Source organism: Phocoena phocoena, chromosome 1 (genome assembly GCF_963924675.1).
Source record: "Phocoena phocoena chromosome 1, mPhoPho1.1, whole genome shotgun sequence".
Classification (NCBI taxonomy): domain Eukaryota; kingdom Metazoa; phylum Chordata; class Mammalia; order Artiodactyla; family Phocoenidae; genus Phocoena; species Phocoena phocoena.
Window position 1 is genome coordinate 153,055,240 of NC_089219.1, and position 18,142 is coordinate 153,073,381.

Consider the following 18,142-nt stretch of genomic DNA (forward strand, 5'->3'; position numbering starts at 1 on the left):
TCAGAGCACATGGAGTTTCTTTTGTTCATTCATTCATTCACTTATTCATTCAACGAATATTTATTGGGTACCTACTGTGCACAGGCAGAGACCCCAAGCAGGCATCAGGAGAGGGCCCAGCTCTCCGTAACCACAGCAGGGCTCCAGTAACTGGATTAGGGACAGGGAGAGGTGGGATCTGGAAAGTGAAGCCACTTGTCATCAGGATAAAGCATTTGCAGAAGTACCACTAGATGGCTGAATATGTTGACCTTTGGATTTAGGATTAGTTGCTTGAGTGCCAGCAGCTGTTGACCCCAGCTATATCCACCCAGCTTGACTCATCACGGGTTAAATAATTATGTTGTCCTTTTCCATTCACTGATTGCTTTGTTCTCTGACTGAGTTCTGTCCTCGATCCAAAAAATTAGATTAGCTCCTCCCTTTCAGTGTCTGTTGACATCACAAAATTGCCATAACAACAGACTATGATGTCACCAGAATGCCTGGTGCTGCTGAAAGGAACCACATCGGTCAGAAAGGATTCTGTCATCCAAAGATAAAAATGGAATGATATCAAAAGCCAGAGGAACTGAAATTTGATATCAAAAAAGAACATCTAGGCAGTATAAGATAACAGTGCGTCTGGAGCTTCCTTTCCTGGAACCCTTCACAAACAAACAAGGCACTTATTGAGACTGATTGGAGAGCAGGCTTGCCTGGAGGCAGGGGCTTGGAAGAGATGACCTTCAGAAGCCCCTTGCATGGAGGGCCCTAAGACACAGAGGACATTAGGAAAAGGGGAGATGCGACCATCTTCGATCTCTGGAGAGCTCAGAGTAGCTAACGGCGATGCAAACCTCCCTGCCCCGAGCAGATCTGACAGTTTCCAGCTGGAATGTATTATATTACAGCTGGGCAGATTTACAAAAATAAACACATGGTGACCCCGTCTGAGCCTCATTTGCTACCCTCTTCCTCATAAGATTTGGGAAGAAGCTTTTCTTCCATTTCACCCAAGCAGAGAAGCCAGTCCTCGCCACCAGCTCTGGCTCCATGACAGCCACGCCCATGTGCCTCACTTGCCCTTCATCTGCTGGGCCACCCCAAGAGGAGGGCAAGCAACCTGGGGCTGTGTCTGTCTGAAGGGAGCGTGTAGGGGGATGCTGCAGACAAGCTTCGTGTTCATTATGCTCCTGTCCATACGGAAGGCTGGGCAGGCTGGGAGGAGAGAGGGCTTCCCGGCATCGGCAGCAACGACAACAGCAGCACGTGAACCTGGAGCCTCATTTAACCCTTGTGCCCACTGGGTCGAAAGGGTCTCTGTGAAGCAAGTGGATTTCAGCCCAAGGGCCTGTGTTCTGGGCGAAGGGAGGCAGGGAGGGCTGTCTTCCTGCAGGTTGGGCTGGCATGGGTTTCTGCCGTGCGGATGGGAATGCAGCCCCAGACTCCTCCGTCCGCCCAGCTACTCTGCGTCCTTAGCTCGGTGAGGTCAGACTACCTGGAAGTTGTACACCTGCTCCGCGTACTCCGTCTCTCCGTTTTTGCATTTTCTCCTTGGGCACCTGAACTGAGAAGATGTCATCCCCTGCTCACTTATTCTGCCTCTGGCACTCTGCCGGGCAGCGTTCTGTCTGAATGCTGGGAAGCTGCAGACCCCCTAGGGCACCTGGGCACCCCTACCACCACCCAGGGAGAGGCCCTCCCCCTTCCTGGTGCTGGAGCCAGGAGGAGGGGAAAGAGCAGCGCCTGCCGCTGCCACGTGCACCTGGAGCTCAGCCACGGCACGGCGAGCCGGACCGGAGGACTGACTTCTCAGAGGGATGGTACGAGCAGGGTGGCTGGTGGGTCCTCTGAGGCTGCCAAACAGGGGACAAAGCTGCCTAAAAGATGTTGAAGTTTCGAGCTGATCGACGGGTCAGGTAGGGATTTCTTCAGTGGGCTGTGAGTCAAGTGAAGTGAGAGCTGAGTGGGCAGGTCACTGGATCCGGGGGCGTCAGAGTGAGGGGCCTGCCCCGTGTGACCTGGAGAAGGGAGAGCAGTTAGGTCAATGGTTGCTGCATTGCAGTGTTTGTGAAGGGGAAGCTGTTTTGAAATTGGTAGCGCCGGGATGGAGCGAGGACATCATTTGTAGGGGTTACTGGGTAGGAGAGTCTGGGGCAGGAAGAAATTTGGTGTCCTCTGAAAGACTTGTACCAGCTGACAGCAGACTGTGTGTGTGCCTCTGTGTGTGTCTGTCTCTCCGTCCATCTGTCCATCTGTACCAGTGCCTGCAGGAAAGGTTCCAGCAGAGTTAGCACAGGGAATGTGTACAGCAGAATGGGCCGAAGGGGACGGAATGGGTGGAGGGGTGTCAGGGGGGCAGGTCATCTGTGCCACTGGGAAACAGCAGAGACCTTTGTGCCTCAAGGATCTTAGCTGTCACAGACTGCCTGCCCCCACCCCTAGATGAGGCAGAGCCAGGGATGAGGGTGACTGGAAACGGCTACTGTTCCTTGCAAAGATCCCCTGTGGTTAAGTTGAGGAGAGCATCCTTATTGGACCTGGGAAGAAGGGAGGAGTAGAGTTTGAGAAGCAGGGAGCGGGTTATCAATGTGCTAGAGTTAGAACCCAGGCCGAAGAGACACTGGCCAGATTCAGGGTCCTGGCTGCAAAACCAGATTTCCACAGAGGCTGTGGCCACTGCCCACTGGGCTTCTGTCTCCCACATGTCTTTGGATTCGATCTGAACATGACTGGTCTGGAAGCTGAAAAAATACCCTCCGATATGATCTTTAGCTTCAGCAGACGTCTTAAGGGCTGGGAAGCATCCTTGGCGATGGAAGGGTGCTCTCCAAAAGGTTGTTTTACTTTGCTCGTGCAGCTGAAGGGACCACACTGTTTTCCCCTGGTGCTAGCTAACCTGCCACTTGCCAAGCAGAGCGCTGGCCCTTTGCTGTGGGGGTGCGTGGTGGCCTGGTATTAAGACCCCCAAGCCGCCGTGCAGCCTTGGTGGGCTCTGTGCGGGCACCAGCTTCCGGGGCTGGACTGAGCATGCCCTGGGCTCGCACAGTATCTCCCGAGAGGGGTAGGTGAAGAGGACCTTAAAATTGTTCCAGCCCCCCGCTGGCTGCACGCTTGAATCTCCCACAGCTTTCTTGCCAGGTGGCCCTCTGCTTTCAGAATCCGTCTCAAACTGCAGCCATTTATGGCTTAGACCCTCTGCACCAGCCCCTCCCTAAGCTCTGTCCGCTGCCCTTCCTCCCTTACCTCCCTGCAGAGCCACCGGGAGCTAGCGTGGAAGCCAGCCAGCCAGAAGGGCCACAGCTCCCAAGGGAGCCTCCCACCTGCCTCTGCACAGACCCCGGCCCTGGCCCATGTTCACCCCTGCTTCCTGGCAGGCTGTCCGCACTACCCTCCCCGGCCACAGCATCCCTTAATTAGATCGGACTGAGAGCCAGCACTCACCTCAATGCTGGACAGCTCCTGAGGTGTCGGCTAGTCAGGTAGCCCCTAGACGGGGAGGCCCTGGACTTGGGGTGTGAGTGGAGCCCAGCCCAAGCTCAAGGATGGAATTTCTGGATGTCTCATTTCATTTGAAGAAAGAGATAGAGCAGGAGAGGAAGGAGTCCAAGGTTGCAAGAGAATTCTTTTAGCAAATAATGAGTGAGCGGTTTTTATGTGGAACCCTGGCAGGAGTTGTCCCTGGGAGGGAACCAGCCAAACACTAAGTCTTGACTATTGGAGCCCCTCCCCGCCCCCCACATACATGCCCAGGATGGCCACTGAAAGGGTTAAGTGGGGTTTCTTTCCAGCCTGGGGATCTCTAGTCAGTAATTAACACTGTCAGAAAGACATCTTCCGCCCCCTCCCGTCGCCTCCCCTCCCCTCCCCTCCCCAAATGACCTTCTACAGCCCAGCCCTCTGTCTTGCGGCTTACGGTCCCACTGGAGGACAGAGCAACGATCTCCTGTGTGGTCGCCATCCCTGTTACTGCCTAGGGCCTGTCCACCCTTTAGCCTGTGTCTCTGCCTTCTTCGTCTTGACCACAGCTTCTCTCTCTCTTTTGCCTCCACAGCCATAATGAAAGACGGAACACATTTCTACACCCACTGACCGGCCAGGTCCCAGAGGAAAACAAAAAGTTTGACTTGAAAATGTACGTTTACCCCTTACTTGCTGTTTGGCCTTTCCGTCCTTAACCACCATCATCCCGCTGCCTCTGTGTGGCTAGGAAGAGGAAGGGTGTGGGGGTCAGAAAGGAGAGCAGGAGAGGTTTCGGGTCGCTCACCTCAGTTCTGAGGACTGGAAACTCCTGAGACCCATCTGGCTTGATACCCTCAACCACTTTTTCTGGAATCTTGCAGGTCCCAGGTTAGTGCATCCCACGGGCTGAGCTAAAGGAGTGAGACATGTCTGAGGCTGGCATATCAATCACCAGGGGCCTCTGAGGAGAGCAGTGAGGGAATCTGCTATGACCACGAGAGCCAAATGCTAATTCCTCTGATGTTGGCTCGGTAAATGAAAGGAAAAAAAGATTATTAAATGACTCTCATAGTCCGAGTTCCAGAGTCCTAGGATCTAGGTTTTTAAGATAAATTTGCAGGAAAAAAAGAGGAGACTGTCCAGGGTTACTGGCATATAATCTCGGAAAAGCAGCGGGAGCCGCTGAGAGGACCCCTTGGGACCACTGAGGGGACCTAATTTGTGCTGAATGCTGGAACAGTGAATGGCGGGGTTGGGAAAAGGGATGGGTGGCACCCATTGTCTCTTGGTCTCACTAGCCACTTCTTTTTTGGTCAACTTGAAATCAGATCGACCTTGGACATGTCCAATAAAACAGGTGGGAAACGCCCAACTACCGCCAACAGTGACCTATCCAACCACAACATGGTGTCCGAGGTCCCTCCAGAGCGGCCCAGTGTCCGGGTAAGTCCGGTCCCCCACGCAAGCTGCTGGGGAGGAATCCTAGGAAACGTATCAGGCTGCTTACTTTTTTCTGCAGGTTCCAAAGAGCAGGTGACGTGATGCAGGAAGTGGAGAGTGGGGAGGAAAGAGGGCTCAGACCAGAACCATACAGAAGACCAACATCTAGACCAGGGGTCCTCAGCCGTAGCACTATTAGCATTGGGGGCTGGATAATTCTTTGTAGTGTGGGACCATTCTTTCTCTGTAGCATGTGGAGCAGCAGCCCTGGCCTCTACCCACTAGATGCCAGTAGCCCCCGCCCTGTGACAACCAAAAATGTCTCCAGACATTGTCAAATGCCCCCTGTGGGACAAAATTGCCCCACCCTCACTGAGAACCACTGATCTAGGGGGACAGCGAAAGAAGAATAACTCATGAAGAATGACAATTGGGTGCTCAGAAAGGAGGAGGAAGGAAGAGACCATCAGGAGGAAGTAATCAGAGAAGAATGTTGCAGAGAGGTCCAGTAAGATAAGGGCTAAAAGTATCCATGGCGTTTAGCAACATCGTGGTAATTGGAGACCCTGATAAGAGCAGTTCAGTGGTGTGAGGAGCGCAGAAGACAAAGACAAGCTGGAGAGGGCTTAAGAGGAGATGGGAGGGCGGATACAAGACACTGAAGAGTAGAAAACTGCTCTTCTATGAAACTAGATAGGGCTTTCCTGGTGGTGCAGTGGTTGAGAGTCCGCTTGCCGATGCAGGAGACACGGGTTCGTGCCCCGGTCTGGGAGGATCCCACATGCCGCGGAGCGGCTGGGCCCGAGAGCCATGGCCGCTGAGCCTGCGCGTAAAAAAAAAAAAGAAAGAAAGAAAGAAACCAGATAGTAAATGGGAGTGTAGTCATACAATGGAGGACTCTCCAAAAATTAAAAATGGACTGGAGCGAGCTGTATAACAAGGATGAACCTTAACAACATAATGCTGAGGAAAAAGCAAGTTGTAGGATATGAAAAACATGGTATCATTTATGGAAAATGTACAAACATGAAAAGTTATTCAGTGTTTTTATAGATAAGCTTGCAGTACAAGCATATAACCATGGACAGGCATACTAATTTGTGGTCAGTGGTCACCTCTAGGAAGGAAGAAAAGGTCATGAGATTGGGGAGGGGGTTCAAAGGGAGTTTCAGCTTTATTTGTCATGTTTTATTAGGGAAAGAAAGCAACATGCAGTGGTGATTTAGTCCCTACTTTTCTGAAATGTTTGAAATATTTCAAAAAAAATTTTTTTTAAGAAACTTGACCGTGAAGGGAAATGAGGGGTGGAGGGTAGCAGCTAGGAGATATGCAAGATGCAGGGAGGTTTTTTCTTTGTTCATTTTGTTTTGTTTCAAGGTGTTAAGGGCAGGAGGGGAATGACCCAGTAGGTAGTTTCAGGAGAAAGGGCATCGCCAATGAGTCATGTTTGTGTAGAGACAGGAGTCAGGTGCAAAGGTGCTGTCAGCCTGGATAGGGGAGGGGCCCTCTTCCTGAGGCTGTGTAAGATAGGTACATGAAACGTGGCGGTGGGGCTGGGAAGTTCAAGACGCTCCCACCTGTTGTTTTCAACTTTTGCAGGGAAGTAGGAGGTAGGGTTTTCTGCTGGGAAGAGTGGGGTTGATAGAGAGGCATTGGGGGGTGGGGGGCTTCAGAATAAGCCCAAGGGTCAGTGGTCAACAAGGAACATTTGGAATATTGCCTAATAATACTGAAGGGTCATCTGAGGTCATAGACTGAATCTGTGTGCTCTGATCCACAGGTGTGTGTGGTTTTTCTCCAGCAATGCTATGGCCTGGCAGATGGTTGCATTGACCTAAGGTTGAGGGTTGCTGGGAAGCTGTGGCAGAAAGATAAGGAGGCTAGAGTATTACTGAGGGGTTGGCAGGGGAATGGCTGAAGTGGCAGGGAGCAGCTTTTAGGCTGCAGAGAGCAGGTGAAACTATGACAGATGACGGACTGAGAGAAAAGGGAAAGATTTTAGGATTTACATATTCTGAGGGTGGTGGATGACTTCTTCAGATGGCTGATCTCTGCCATTATATGTGGGTTTTTACAAGTAAAGTACAGAAAATAATTTCATTTTCCAGTTCGGGAGGTACTTTATGATAAACCCCAGTTTCTTCTTTCCTTCCTTCTACAAGTATTTACTAAGTGCTTGTTGACAGCTGGACACCTTGCTAGGCTCTGGTGATAAAGAGAGGAACAAAACAAAATTTCTCCCTACAAAGAGCTCCCAGTCTCGTACGGAAGACAGAAAGTCCACAGTTCTGCTGCAGTGCGACAGATTCTAGACTATGGGAAGTTTCTGAGAAGAGGGAGCAACAACTACTCTGGGAGAACAGGGGGGTTTCGGGGACTAGGGTTGCCTGCACTAGGCCGTGAAGGATGAGTTGGGATGTGGTAGTGGACAAGGGGAGTGGGGTTCCCCCGCCTCCCATGGTGAGCAAAGCCCTAGGGAGATGGGAGAGAACCACTCGGAGTTTGGCATGACCAGCGGTGGTGCCTTTCTGGTGGAGTGGCAGAAAGTGGGTGGTGGCCCAGCCAGATCTCGTAGACCTGTCCTTGTGTGCTGTGCTGAGGACTGGAATTCTCTCCTAAGTGACGAGAGGTAGTGAGAAATTCTAAGCAGAAGAGATGACAACCCGTGAGGCACCAACAGCGGCATTGGAGAAGAAAGGACAGGCTTGAGATCCATTAAGAAGACAGACTTGTCAGCCCTGCGTAAATGATGGTGTGGAGGAATGGAGGGAGGAGGGGACGGCGTGAGCTTGTTCAGAGTTCTGGTTTGGGCCACTGGGTAGATTGTGGCCCAGTCACTGAGATGAGAACTACGGAAGAACCAGTTGGTTAGAAAGAGGATGAGTTTGGTTCTGCGCTTATTTAATCCTAGTTGGACAACTAGTGAGCAAATGGACTGGGACAAATGAATCTATATCTAGATTCATTCTAGCAAATGAATCTAGATATAGATTAGGGAGTTTTCGGCATATTGCTGGCAGCTGAGGCAATGGGTATGGATGACATTACACAGGCACAATGTATGATGAGACTAAAAGCGTAAGTTTGAGGTCTGTCAACACTTAGAGTGGAGGTGGAGATTGAGAAGGACTGGCCACAGATGTAAATATTGAAGAGTAAGGAATAGTGCCCCAGAAACCAAAAGAAGAGTTCCGGGAAAGGTTCACATTATCGGTGCTTAAGAATGTCAGGGACTGAGTGGCCTGAGTTGACATCGCAGGGACCATTTCTGAAAGGAGTGGAGGAGGTTTAGGAGTAAAGGGAGGAGAGGAAGTCAGGACTCTTCCCAGCAGCCTATCTCTGAGGAGAAAGAGAGGGAAGGGAGGGAAGGTGTTACCTGACGGGGACAGCTGGTGGAGGGTGGACGGGGCTGTCAGGTGTGTGTGGGTGCGTGAGGGACAGTGAGAAGGAGGAGAGGGAAAGACTGAGAGAGACAGAGACAGACAGTGAGAGAGAGACAGACAGACAGAGGGATGCTTTAAGATGAAGAGAGCTGAGCATGTTTGCTTAGGAGAAGCAGCCAGTGGAGGAGGAAAAAATGAAGACAGATTTGAGAGGTTATCAATGAAGCAAGTCTCAGAGGAGACAGCAGGCTGGGCCCGATAGCCTTGGAAAGGAGGAAAACGCCTCTTCTTCTGACATTGAAGGGAAAGAGACAAGGAGAGTGGTAAGGGCAGTAATTTTCTGGGTAAAAGGGTGTGAAATTGAGGAAGCGTGTGTCTGACAACCTCAATTTTCTCCGTGGGGGCGGATCCAAGCCACTGCGGGGGAAGGCAGCGGCGGGCAGGTCGCTGGGCTCGGGAGAGAGGCGAGGGTGTGCAGGGGAGCACCGGGGACTGAGGGGTCGCGGTGGCCTCATCTGTGCTGTGGTGTGATTGTTCTCCAGCAGCACTATCGTCTGGCTGAGTGCAGGGAGGGTGGATAATTTGATTAATCAGGGGTTTAGAGTTTCAGAGAAGATCGAGCGGAAAGGCACTGGATAGGGTGTTGGTGTTGGAGAGTGTGGTTGATCTATTCCACCAGGGGGCGTATTTGTAGGGAAACAACTAACACCAGGAGGTAGCTCATGGATCCAGGAAAAAAAGGCAAGTATTGAGGAGTTGGGGATCTCAATGGAGTAGAAAAGCTGGTGTCGTTGAGGGATGGAGTGAGACAGCCCGGAGGATGGGATGCTGTGCTCAGAAGACAGGGATATGAGAACTGACAGGGGCTTGGGAGCTGGCCAGGTCCAAGGTGTTGCCATGGGAGTGAGTGGCTGGGCTGGAAGTGGAGGATTTTGGACTTGAGGACATCAAGGTAGTTTAAAGTTAGGCCACTGGATGGGTCATCCTCCCTCTCACTGTGGAGCAATGAAATTGTCCACAGTGATGGCAAGATTTAGAATGGAGAGGATGACTGATATCAAAATCCTTAGACTCGGGCTTCCCTGGTGGCGCAGTGGTAGAGAGTCCTCCTGCCAATGCAGAGGACGCGGGTTCGTGCCCCGGGCCGGGAAGATCCCACATGCCGCGGGGTGGCTTGGCCCGTGAGCCATGGCCACTAAGCCTGCACATCCGGAGCCTGTGCTCTGCAACGGGAGAGGCCACAACAGTGAGAGGCCTGCGTACCACAAAAAAAAAAAAAAAAAAATCCTTAGACTCTGAAAAAAGAAGCTAGAAGCTGATAGTGGTGAGAAGGGCTAAACAGTGAAAGATCACTGATACTTCGAGAAAGAGAGATTGTTGCCAGAACAGAATGTGGGGAAGTCCCAGTAGCAATAAGGAGCTAGGAGAACACCCATACATCCTCCCTGCTCTGTGGTGTGTTGGACATTCAAGAATGAATAGGGGGCTTCCCTGGTGGCACAGTGGTTAAGAATCCGCCTGCCAAATGCAGGGGACACGGATTCGAGCCCTGGTCCGGGAAGATCCCACGTGCTGCGGAGCACCTAAGTCCCTGCGCCACAACTCCTGAGCCTGCGCTCTAGAGCCCGTGAGCCACAACTGCTGAGCCCACATGCCACAACTGACGCATGCCTAGAGCCTGTGCTCCACAACAGGAGAAGCCACTGCACTGAGAAGCCCACACACCGCAACGAAGACCCAACACAACCAAAAATAAATAAATACGATAAATACATTTATAAAAAAGAAAAAAAAAAAAGAATGAATTGGGCTTGGAGAAGATGATGACATAGGGAATTTACTTGAAGTTGAATGGGTCTGAGAAAGCATTATGAAAGAGGTAAGGAGTAAGGCCAGTAGAGAAGGATAGGCCAGGAGTGAAATGAAAAGTCTTATTTTCTCCTTAAGAAAAAGCAAAAAACACACATCACTGTGAGACAGGTAGGCCGATAATTTTGAACCCCATTTTAGAGATAAGAAAAAGAGCAAAGAATTGAAAGGCCGTGCCCTTGAGTTAGTAAGAGATCCAAGCTTCTCACCTGGGCCTCTTAACATGAGGGCCCCCAGGGCCCTGGAGAGGGATAGCTCCCACCAAGGGCAGCTCCTCTTGCGTGTGGAGCAGAAAGGAGGAGAGGAAGAGTTAAGCTGGCTGCTCTCTGCATCCCTAGGCCACCCGGACGCCCCGCAAGGCCATCGCTTTCGGCAAGCGCTCGCACTCCATGAAGCGGAACCCCAGTGCTCCTGTCACCAAGGCAGGCTGGCTTTTCAAGCAGGTGAGGCCTCCTATTCCATTCTGCCCACCGCATCCCTGCTTTCTCCTCATAGCGCTGTAATTCCTCTGTAGTTATAACAGCCCATGTATATTTTGCTATATCCCTCCAGGTTCCATTTTGGTATATCTCTGCGAAATCTCCTAATTCAATAAAGGCTCAGAGAGGTTGAGTATCTTCCCAAAATCTCACAGAGAAATTAGTGTTATATTTGGGAATTCAGCCAGGTCTCCTGATGGGCAGATGCAATGACTTTGAAATATGCTGTCATCAGCCCTATCAGAGCAACCCAGTGGCTCAGTCAGCAGGGCCCTCTTGCTACGAAGGGAGGGGGATGTCTCCTCTAAGTCTAGGGGTCCAGTTCTCCTCGTTGACCTGGCCATTATCCCTGCCGGACCTTCTGCTCACTCTTTCTGGCTCATCGCTGCACCGTTTATCTTCCCTGGGGGAGACACTGAGGCCCAGAATGACAGAAGTGGAAGGTCATAGGCAATAATGTAATGTCATTCCCTGCCTCTGTGGGCTCTTGGGGGTTACTGCCACTTGTTAGTCGCAGAGCTGCAAACAGAGGCAGGATGTCCTTATAATGAGTGCAGCACTCTTTCCACTGCACGCACCCACCTCCCCAGGCCCAGGTCACAGACTATCCTGTCTATTCCCCACTTCTCCTGCAGGCCAGCTCCGGGGTTAAGCAGTGGAATAAGCGCTGGTTCGTCCTGGTGGATCGCTGCCTCTTCTACTACAAAGGTGAGCTTGCGCCTGGCACTGGCAGGGGCTGTGGGAAGCCAGGGCCCCCTCTTTCTCATTCTGCCCTGTCACAGGGCTCGGTTTCTGATGGATGTTGGGGGTGGGGGGGCACATATCCCCCCTGTGGTCTCCGGCACCAGTGGCACGTGACAGGGGATAAAGACAAAGCTCGCATTCACTCACTCATTTCACATTCGGCAATATTTACTGAGTGCCTACTAGATTTCAGGCAGAGTTCTAGGCCCTGGTGAGTGGTGTGGTGGATGAACAAGACAGTCAGATGACAGAGGGTGAAGTCCGGGGGAGGGCGTGGGTGGGAAAAGAAAAGGAGGAAGAAGACAAGGGTCCCTGGTCATCACTAGCAGGTGACCTGCTAATTGGACCTTGTATGTTGAGCTTGAGCTTCCCCCATCCCACTAGAATGTATGATCCGATCTGTGTAGGCAGGAGTTTTGGGTCAGTTTTGTCCACTGCTGTATCCACAGCACGGAAGACAGCGCCTGGCACATAGTAGGTGCTCAATGAATGTGGAGTAAATGATTATCCCCCAGCTTCTGCCCTCTTTGCCTACCCCAACACTCACTCCCTTTCCTCCCCCACAGAAAGGAGGGCAAAACTCATAACTTTGGTGCAGCCTCTAGGAAGTTATTTTTAAAGTGTGTACAGCAACAATATGTCAAGGAGGGCAGGGAGGAACTAGTGAGGGTTGATGACAGTGACGGTTCTGTCACACTGATGCTGTGCAACGAGGCCTGGGCGCTGAGGAGAGGATAAAATGATCTAGCAGCAAGAGTGGCTGTTTCCTTTTCCTCCGTGCCCTGGGAATGGCAGAGCTCTGATTTCTCCAGGTCTCCTGGGAGCAATTCACTGAATCATTAACTTTGGCAACGGTTGTACCTAGTGAACACCCACCCACCCCACCCCTCCCCCGCCACCCCCGCCCTTAGAACACTGCTGTCCCTGTGCCCTGAGGCACCTGAATCCCTAGGAGAGAGATCAGGAAGGGGATGCACGTCCAGGGTCTAGTCATAGAGGAAACCCCAAGATTGAGGGAGAAGAATCTGCTCAGGCTGGGCCCCTGGATGTAGGGCCGCACAGGAGCCAGAGTATAACAGAAGCTGGAGGGAAAGCCAGGGTCTCTGCAGGGAAGACACTCTGGGCCTGGTGTGAGGGGAGAACATTAAGAAGCTCTGAACTCAAGGGGCATGGAGATGGAGGGTCACTATGCACTGAGAGGTGCTCTCAGGAGACCCCTAGACACTGGCCTGGGCTCAGCCAGGCAGGGGGGCCCACCTCCTCCTGGGGATCATGGCCTCTGCCTTCCTGAAGAAGCTCTGGGCTCCCAGCCCTCCTGTCCCTTTAGCTTAGTCCATCCTCTGGGTACCATGCCAAGGTCTGTCCAGGAAACTGGACCTTGTACAAGTGACGAGTAAGGGGAGAAGGGGAGCTCGTGGAGTCTGTAACCCCTGTGAGCTTTCTTCTGAACCCTAGCTGAGGGTTTTACAGGGTCTCTAGACCCAGGAATAAAGAGCTATCCCAGGGAAGTGGGGAGGGTCTTGCCATGGCCTCATCGTTAGCCCCAACCTCATGGTTCCCACACAGCACCCCTACCCTTCCGGTCTCCTGCTGATAGCTGGGGGCCTGACTAGCTAATCCTTCAGGCTCCTTTGGAGATCCGGGATGAATTATGCAGCAGCCTGATTGCTCTCCCTGCTTCTGGGGATCAGAGGGCGGGGGGCCATGTCTTCTGTCCAGACATGGGGACTGTAAAGGGGAGGGGTCTAGTCAGGAGAAGACAAAGCAAGCTGCCAGGTGCCTAGAACCTTAGAGACAATTGCCCGGAAGAGCCCGAGCCGAAGATGCGAGCGTCCCCTCTACCGCGCCCCATCCCATTATATCCTGTTCCGTGTGTCACCGTTGGGATCACCTTGTTTGGAGAGGCGCTGTGGATGGGCGGGAGGTTAAGAATGCTATAGCTCGAAAGTCAGACTTCTTGGGTTAAAGACTAATCCACCACTTTCTACTTAAGTAACCTTGGACAACTTATTTAATCGTTCTGTGTCTCAACCTCCTTACCTATAAAATGGAGATCATGAGTGCCCATTCATAGGATTGTTGGGCAGGTTAAATCCATTAAGCCTTTAACTTAGAACAGTGCCTGACATATAGCAAGCGCTCCAAAATGTTGGCTCTTCTGTGCTTGTTTGCTTCCATACGGGAATGTGAGCGCCCCAAGGGTGGGCACGACCACTCTCGCATTCATCTCTACAGTCCCCAAGTCTAGAACAGTGCCTGTAGGGCTGCCACGCTCCCCAGCTCCAGGGAGTGTGCCTCTCGCTGTGCAGAGCACGCCCTGTGTGGTTGTGTGGTGGCCCCGAGTGCCTGACAAATAGGAGATGAGTAACAGGTATTTGCTGGTATTTATCCTAATAGGGCTGATACGCTCCCCTCCCCTCCCCCCCCGGCACACATACATCTCACTTGTGCCTCTGTTTCCTTTGACAGATGAGAAGGAGGAGAGCGTCCTAGGCAGCATCCCCCTCCTGAGCTTCCGGGTGGCTGCGGTGCAGCCCTCAGACAACATCAGCCGAAAGCATACCTTTAAGGTCAGTTGGCCTTCCTCTCCCAGGTCAGGTAGGGGCGGGAGGCCGGCTCTTCTAGAGCATGTAAGAATGAAACAGGATCAAGAGCCACCTCCTCAGGAACCCCAAGTGGTAGTACTGGGGGGAGCAGGCAGCGGTCCCTGGGCTCAGTGCGGGCTGTTGTGAGGCTGTGCCGGGACCCCTTCCTCTTCTCTCCCCAGGGTGGGCCTGTAGAGATGAGCTTCAGTGGTACCACAGTCTTTCCTGGGGGAGAATTAGTTATGTGCTGAGGCCATGGACCCTCTGCCCGGTGGCCTGGCACCTAGGAAATCCCTCACAGCAGAGGCAGGAACTGTGGCCGGGTGGGTTTCTAAGATCCATTCTGGAAAGTCTTCCTCCCCACTTTGGGCCCAGGGAAGTAGACCCCCAGTCAAACTTACTCAAAGGGTCTCAGATGTAAGTTGTTTGCTACTACTCAGTGTACGGCACGTTCCCACCGGCCCATGTAAGGGCCCTCAATTTGTCATTTGTCCTCACTTTCCTTTTTATCCCTTTGCCCTTCAGCCCTGCTGCCTGCACCCTGCCCCCTCTCCAGCCCTTGTCATGGGCCAGCACCCTAGTATTTTTGCCACCTTGTAAAATGGGTTTTGTAGGCCTGTGTTTTTTAGTTTCCATAAACGACGTGCTCTAATTTAAAAAAAAAAAAAAATCTTTGCAGAAAGTTAGGAATTGAGTTTCATTATAATTGAAAGCTACAAACCTCACAGAGACACAGTTTGAGGGAATAAGGGCCCAGGGAGATGGACCTCACCTGCTTGCTCAGCGCCACTGCTCGGAACCCCTGGGGGATCTACCCATCAAAGACGGGACTGCAGCTGTCTCATCCTAGGCCAGTGTTTTTCCACATTTAAAAATTCACGGCCCATTAAAAACAATGAAAATTCCATGCCCTTTTTGTATTTTGTGATGCAAAGATCATAGGATCTTTTTCATTTTCCAAATATAAAATTATGATATCAACCATGCATCTTCTTAGTACAAAGCCCTCTCTCCCCGAGTTGAGAATTGCCGTCCAAGACCCTGAAAACCCCACAGGTTACTCGAGGGCAGCATCTGAGTTCCTGGGGCCCCAGAGACTCTGCCCTTTCTGTCCTTCAGCTCTGGTCACCTGGCCACAGAGAGGTGGGCAGACACATAGATGCTGCTCCGGGGAACAAAGAGGGACTTCTTAGGCACATAATTAGTTTCCAGCCTCCAAGGGTCCTGTCTGCACAATGAATATTCAATAAAACACTGGCTCCAGGGAGCTGGATTTTAGCTGAGACTCTTAAACACTTTTGGATCTCTCATGTTGAATGGCATGAACAAGGCTAGCTGCTTTTCCTGGGAAATAGGAACAGGCTGTTTAGCCAACAACAAACAGGCCTGCTCTGCACAGACACGCACACACCCCCACACAGTCAGACAGCCTGGCTTACCCTTCCCCTCCAGACCTGCGGTGCGTGCGCGTGCACACACACACACTCCAGCTCGGGAGCTCTGCCGGCAGCCCCGTTACAACAGCGTCCCGCTGACTGACACACCCCTCCATAAGCCCCAGATCTCTGTGCCCATCGGCCCCTCTCCTCCTTCCCTTTCCCCTGAGGATTGCGCTGCCTCTTTAAAACCCAACTCGGAGGGCTGTGCTCAGTGGCCCACAAAAGGTTGGGATTGTGGCTATTCAGTGGCCTTTCCCCAGGGAAGGGAGGGGAGATGAGACAGATGGGAGGCTTGTCCCGCTGCGGCCACCAAGCGAAACCCTCAGATGGCCAGTAATGAGCCGGCACTGTTCCCACCCAGCCTGCTGCTGAATGGCCTTCCTCTGTCCCTGCACAGCCCCGTGGGGGCTCTGTGGGCTCATCCATGGGGGCACCTCCCTCAATTCTCTGGTCCCCTTTCATGCTTCCAGGCTGGTGCCCCCTCCTGGCTCCCCATCAATCACCCTGTCTTTTCCCAGGCCCTCTGCCTTCTCCTGTCACAAGCTGTTGTTCCCGTGCCTTTGCTCTCTCCTTGTTTCCCCATGGGTATGTTTTGTCCTCCAGCTTGACCGTGAGCTCTTCAAGTGCTAAGAGCATGTCTTTGCTTTCCCTGTGACTGGTGCCCGGAGCAGAGCTCTGCACACACAGGACGCTCGCTGGATGCTTAGCAAAGTAATTATTTGCTGCCACCCCTACCAGCCCAGGACACACCCACTCGTCCCACCTGTGTGTCTCTCTCCTCTACAATAACCCTGTGTGCTCCACCCCAGAGGGCTTGCCTGGGCCCCTGCTCTCCATTTCCCTGTGCAGTTTCGACCCCCAGATCCCTCTTTACAACTTCACTGGCTTTTCGTCAGCGCCTCCCTGTCTCTGCCTACCTGCTGGGCAGCCCTGCTGGAGGGTGGGGACTGGCCGGATCCAGGGGGAGGAGGCCCATCTCTGTCCTTAGAGAAGTAGGATGCCCCCTCACTGGGTAATGGCTCCTGTGGAAAGACATCATGTGGGGAAGGTGCTGAGGAAAAGTGAAGGTCCGGCTGGGAAAGCACTCGAAGGGTGTGGATTTGACACTGTTGCTTAGGAGAACCCTGGGGCTTGGTCAGAGGAGCCCTGTCTTCTCTCCTTCCAACCCCCAGAGACCCAGGATTTAGCACCCAAGGGGTCATAGGCCAAAGTGAAGTTCACATCTGAGACTCTTAAACACTTTTGGATCTCTCATGTTGAATGGCATGAACAAGGCTAGCTGCTTTTCCTGGGAGATTGCTCTCACCTAGGAAGTGTTCTGAGACCCCAGAAAGAATCTAGCACTGGAGCGTCTTTTCCTCTTGGACCCTCCCCATCAAACAGGTGCGTCAGTTAAGGCCAGAGCAAAATCTCGAGTTGTTTGCAGTCGCAGGGCTGGTCGGGAACAGAGCTAGGGTCAGCGCTGGGCTGCCCTGCCTTCTCTCCTCGAGCAGCCCAGGTTTGCCGGGTGCACGCTGTCCACCCCCACTCCTGGTGGGCTGACCTGAGCCTTGCTGGGTGCCGTGGTCCCAGTGGTGACACTGAGTAGAAGGGGCTAGTCTGAATAGCTCCCCACTTCCCTCTGTTCCTCAACCTTCCTGTCACGTCTCCTGCCTCTCCTTCTGGTGTTCGGTTGACCTGTTCTCTGCTTCTCCTCCTTCTGGCCGCGTGAGGACCCCTCCTCTGGACAGGAGCTCGCTTCTGGGTTACCGCCTGCTGCGCCTGCTTGCAGCCGCCAACTAGGTAGCGTGCTCTGACCGTCTGTGCATGCCCCCCGTGTGCCCGCGCTGTCCCGCTGCGTGGAAGAGAGTGCCAGCTTCTCAGAGGCTGAGCTGGGGCCGAGACTGGCATGTGGTTGGGGTAGGGGGGCATCTCTCCCGGGCACGGGGTAACTGCCCTTCAAAGCAGACATGGAATTTGATGGGAGAGCGGGCGAGGTAATTGTCCCTCAGGTGGGGCAGGTCAGCTTACCTGCCTGCTGGGCTGCCTAGTGGTGTCCAGAGAGCTAGTCGAGGCAGATACGTGGGTGCCAGCTGGGGCCCTTGGGACAGCTGGGGACCTCCTCACATTGCCCTGAGCTCTGTATGGGGCGAAGAGCTGCAGGTCAGGGGAACGACCTGCCTGACCACCTGTCCTGTGGGCGTGGGTGTCTTCTCCCCACAGGTGACTGTGTGCTGGGTGGACGAGGCTGGGGACAGTTCCACGCACTGCCTCTCCCCACAGGCTGAGCACGCCGGGGTCCGCACCTACTTCTTCAGTGCCGAGAGCCCCGAGGAGCAGGAGGCCTGGATCCAGGCCATGGGGGAGGCTGCCCGAGTACAGATCCCCCCAGCCCAGAAGTCAGCGCCCCAAGCTGCACGTCACAAGTGAGTGCCGGGGACCGGGCATAGGCATGAGGACTGCTGTTAGAGAGAGAGAGGAGGAGTGAAGAGGTGCCCATCTCTGTGCCCTTGCTGAGCCCAGCACGTGGACTTGAACCTCTGAGAACACGTGAACCGACTCCTGGCCTCCCAGCGGGGAGGCTGGCTAAGTGAATTCGGAGCCTGTAGTCTCTTTTCCCCTGGGCAGGTCCTCCTCTTCTCTCTGAGCTGGTGGAGGCCAAGAGAGAAGCCAGGTTCCATGCGGGCCTGGCCAGGAGCCAAAGACCAGGGTCATTCACTCGTTTCGTTATGCATACAGCCTTTGTGGGACTCAGGTTTGAATCCCAACTTGAACACTTG

General features: G+C 53.0%; 1 protein-coding gene across 1 annotated transcript in view; it reads left to right on the forward strand.

The window, feature by feature from the left end:
• Positions 1–4,785: 4,785 nt before the first annotated feature.
• The window catches only part of PLEKHA6 (pleckstrin homology domain containing A6), a 39,554-nt gene continuing 26,197 nt past the window's right edge, over positions 4,786–18,142 (forward strand). Inside the window, exons 1-5 of the mRNA XM_065885807.1 lie at positions 4,786–4,887; positions 10,475–10,579; positions 11,251–11,323; positions 13,829–13,929; positions 17,646–17,788. Coding sequence (XP_065741879.1) covers positions 4,786–4,887; positions 10,475–10,579; positions 11,251–11,323; positions 13,829–13,929; positions 17,646–17,788 — 524 coding nt within the window. The remainder of the gene's footprint in view (positions 4,888–10,474; positions 10,580–11,250; positions 11,324–13,828; positions 13,930–17,645; positions 17,789–18,142) is intronic.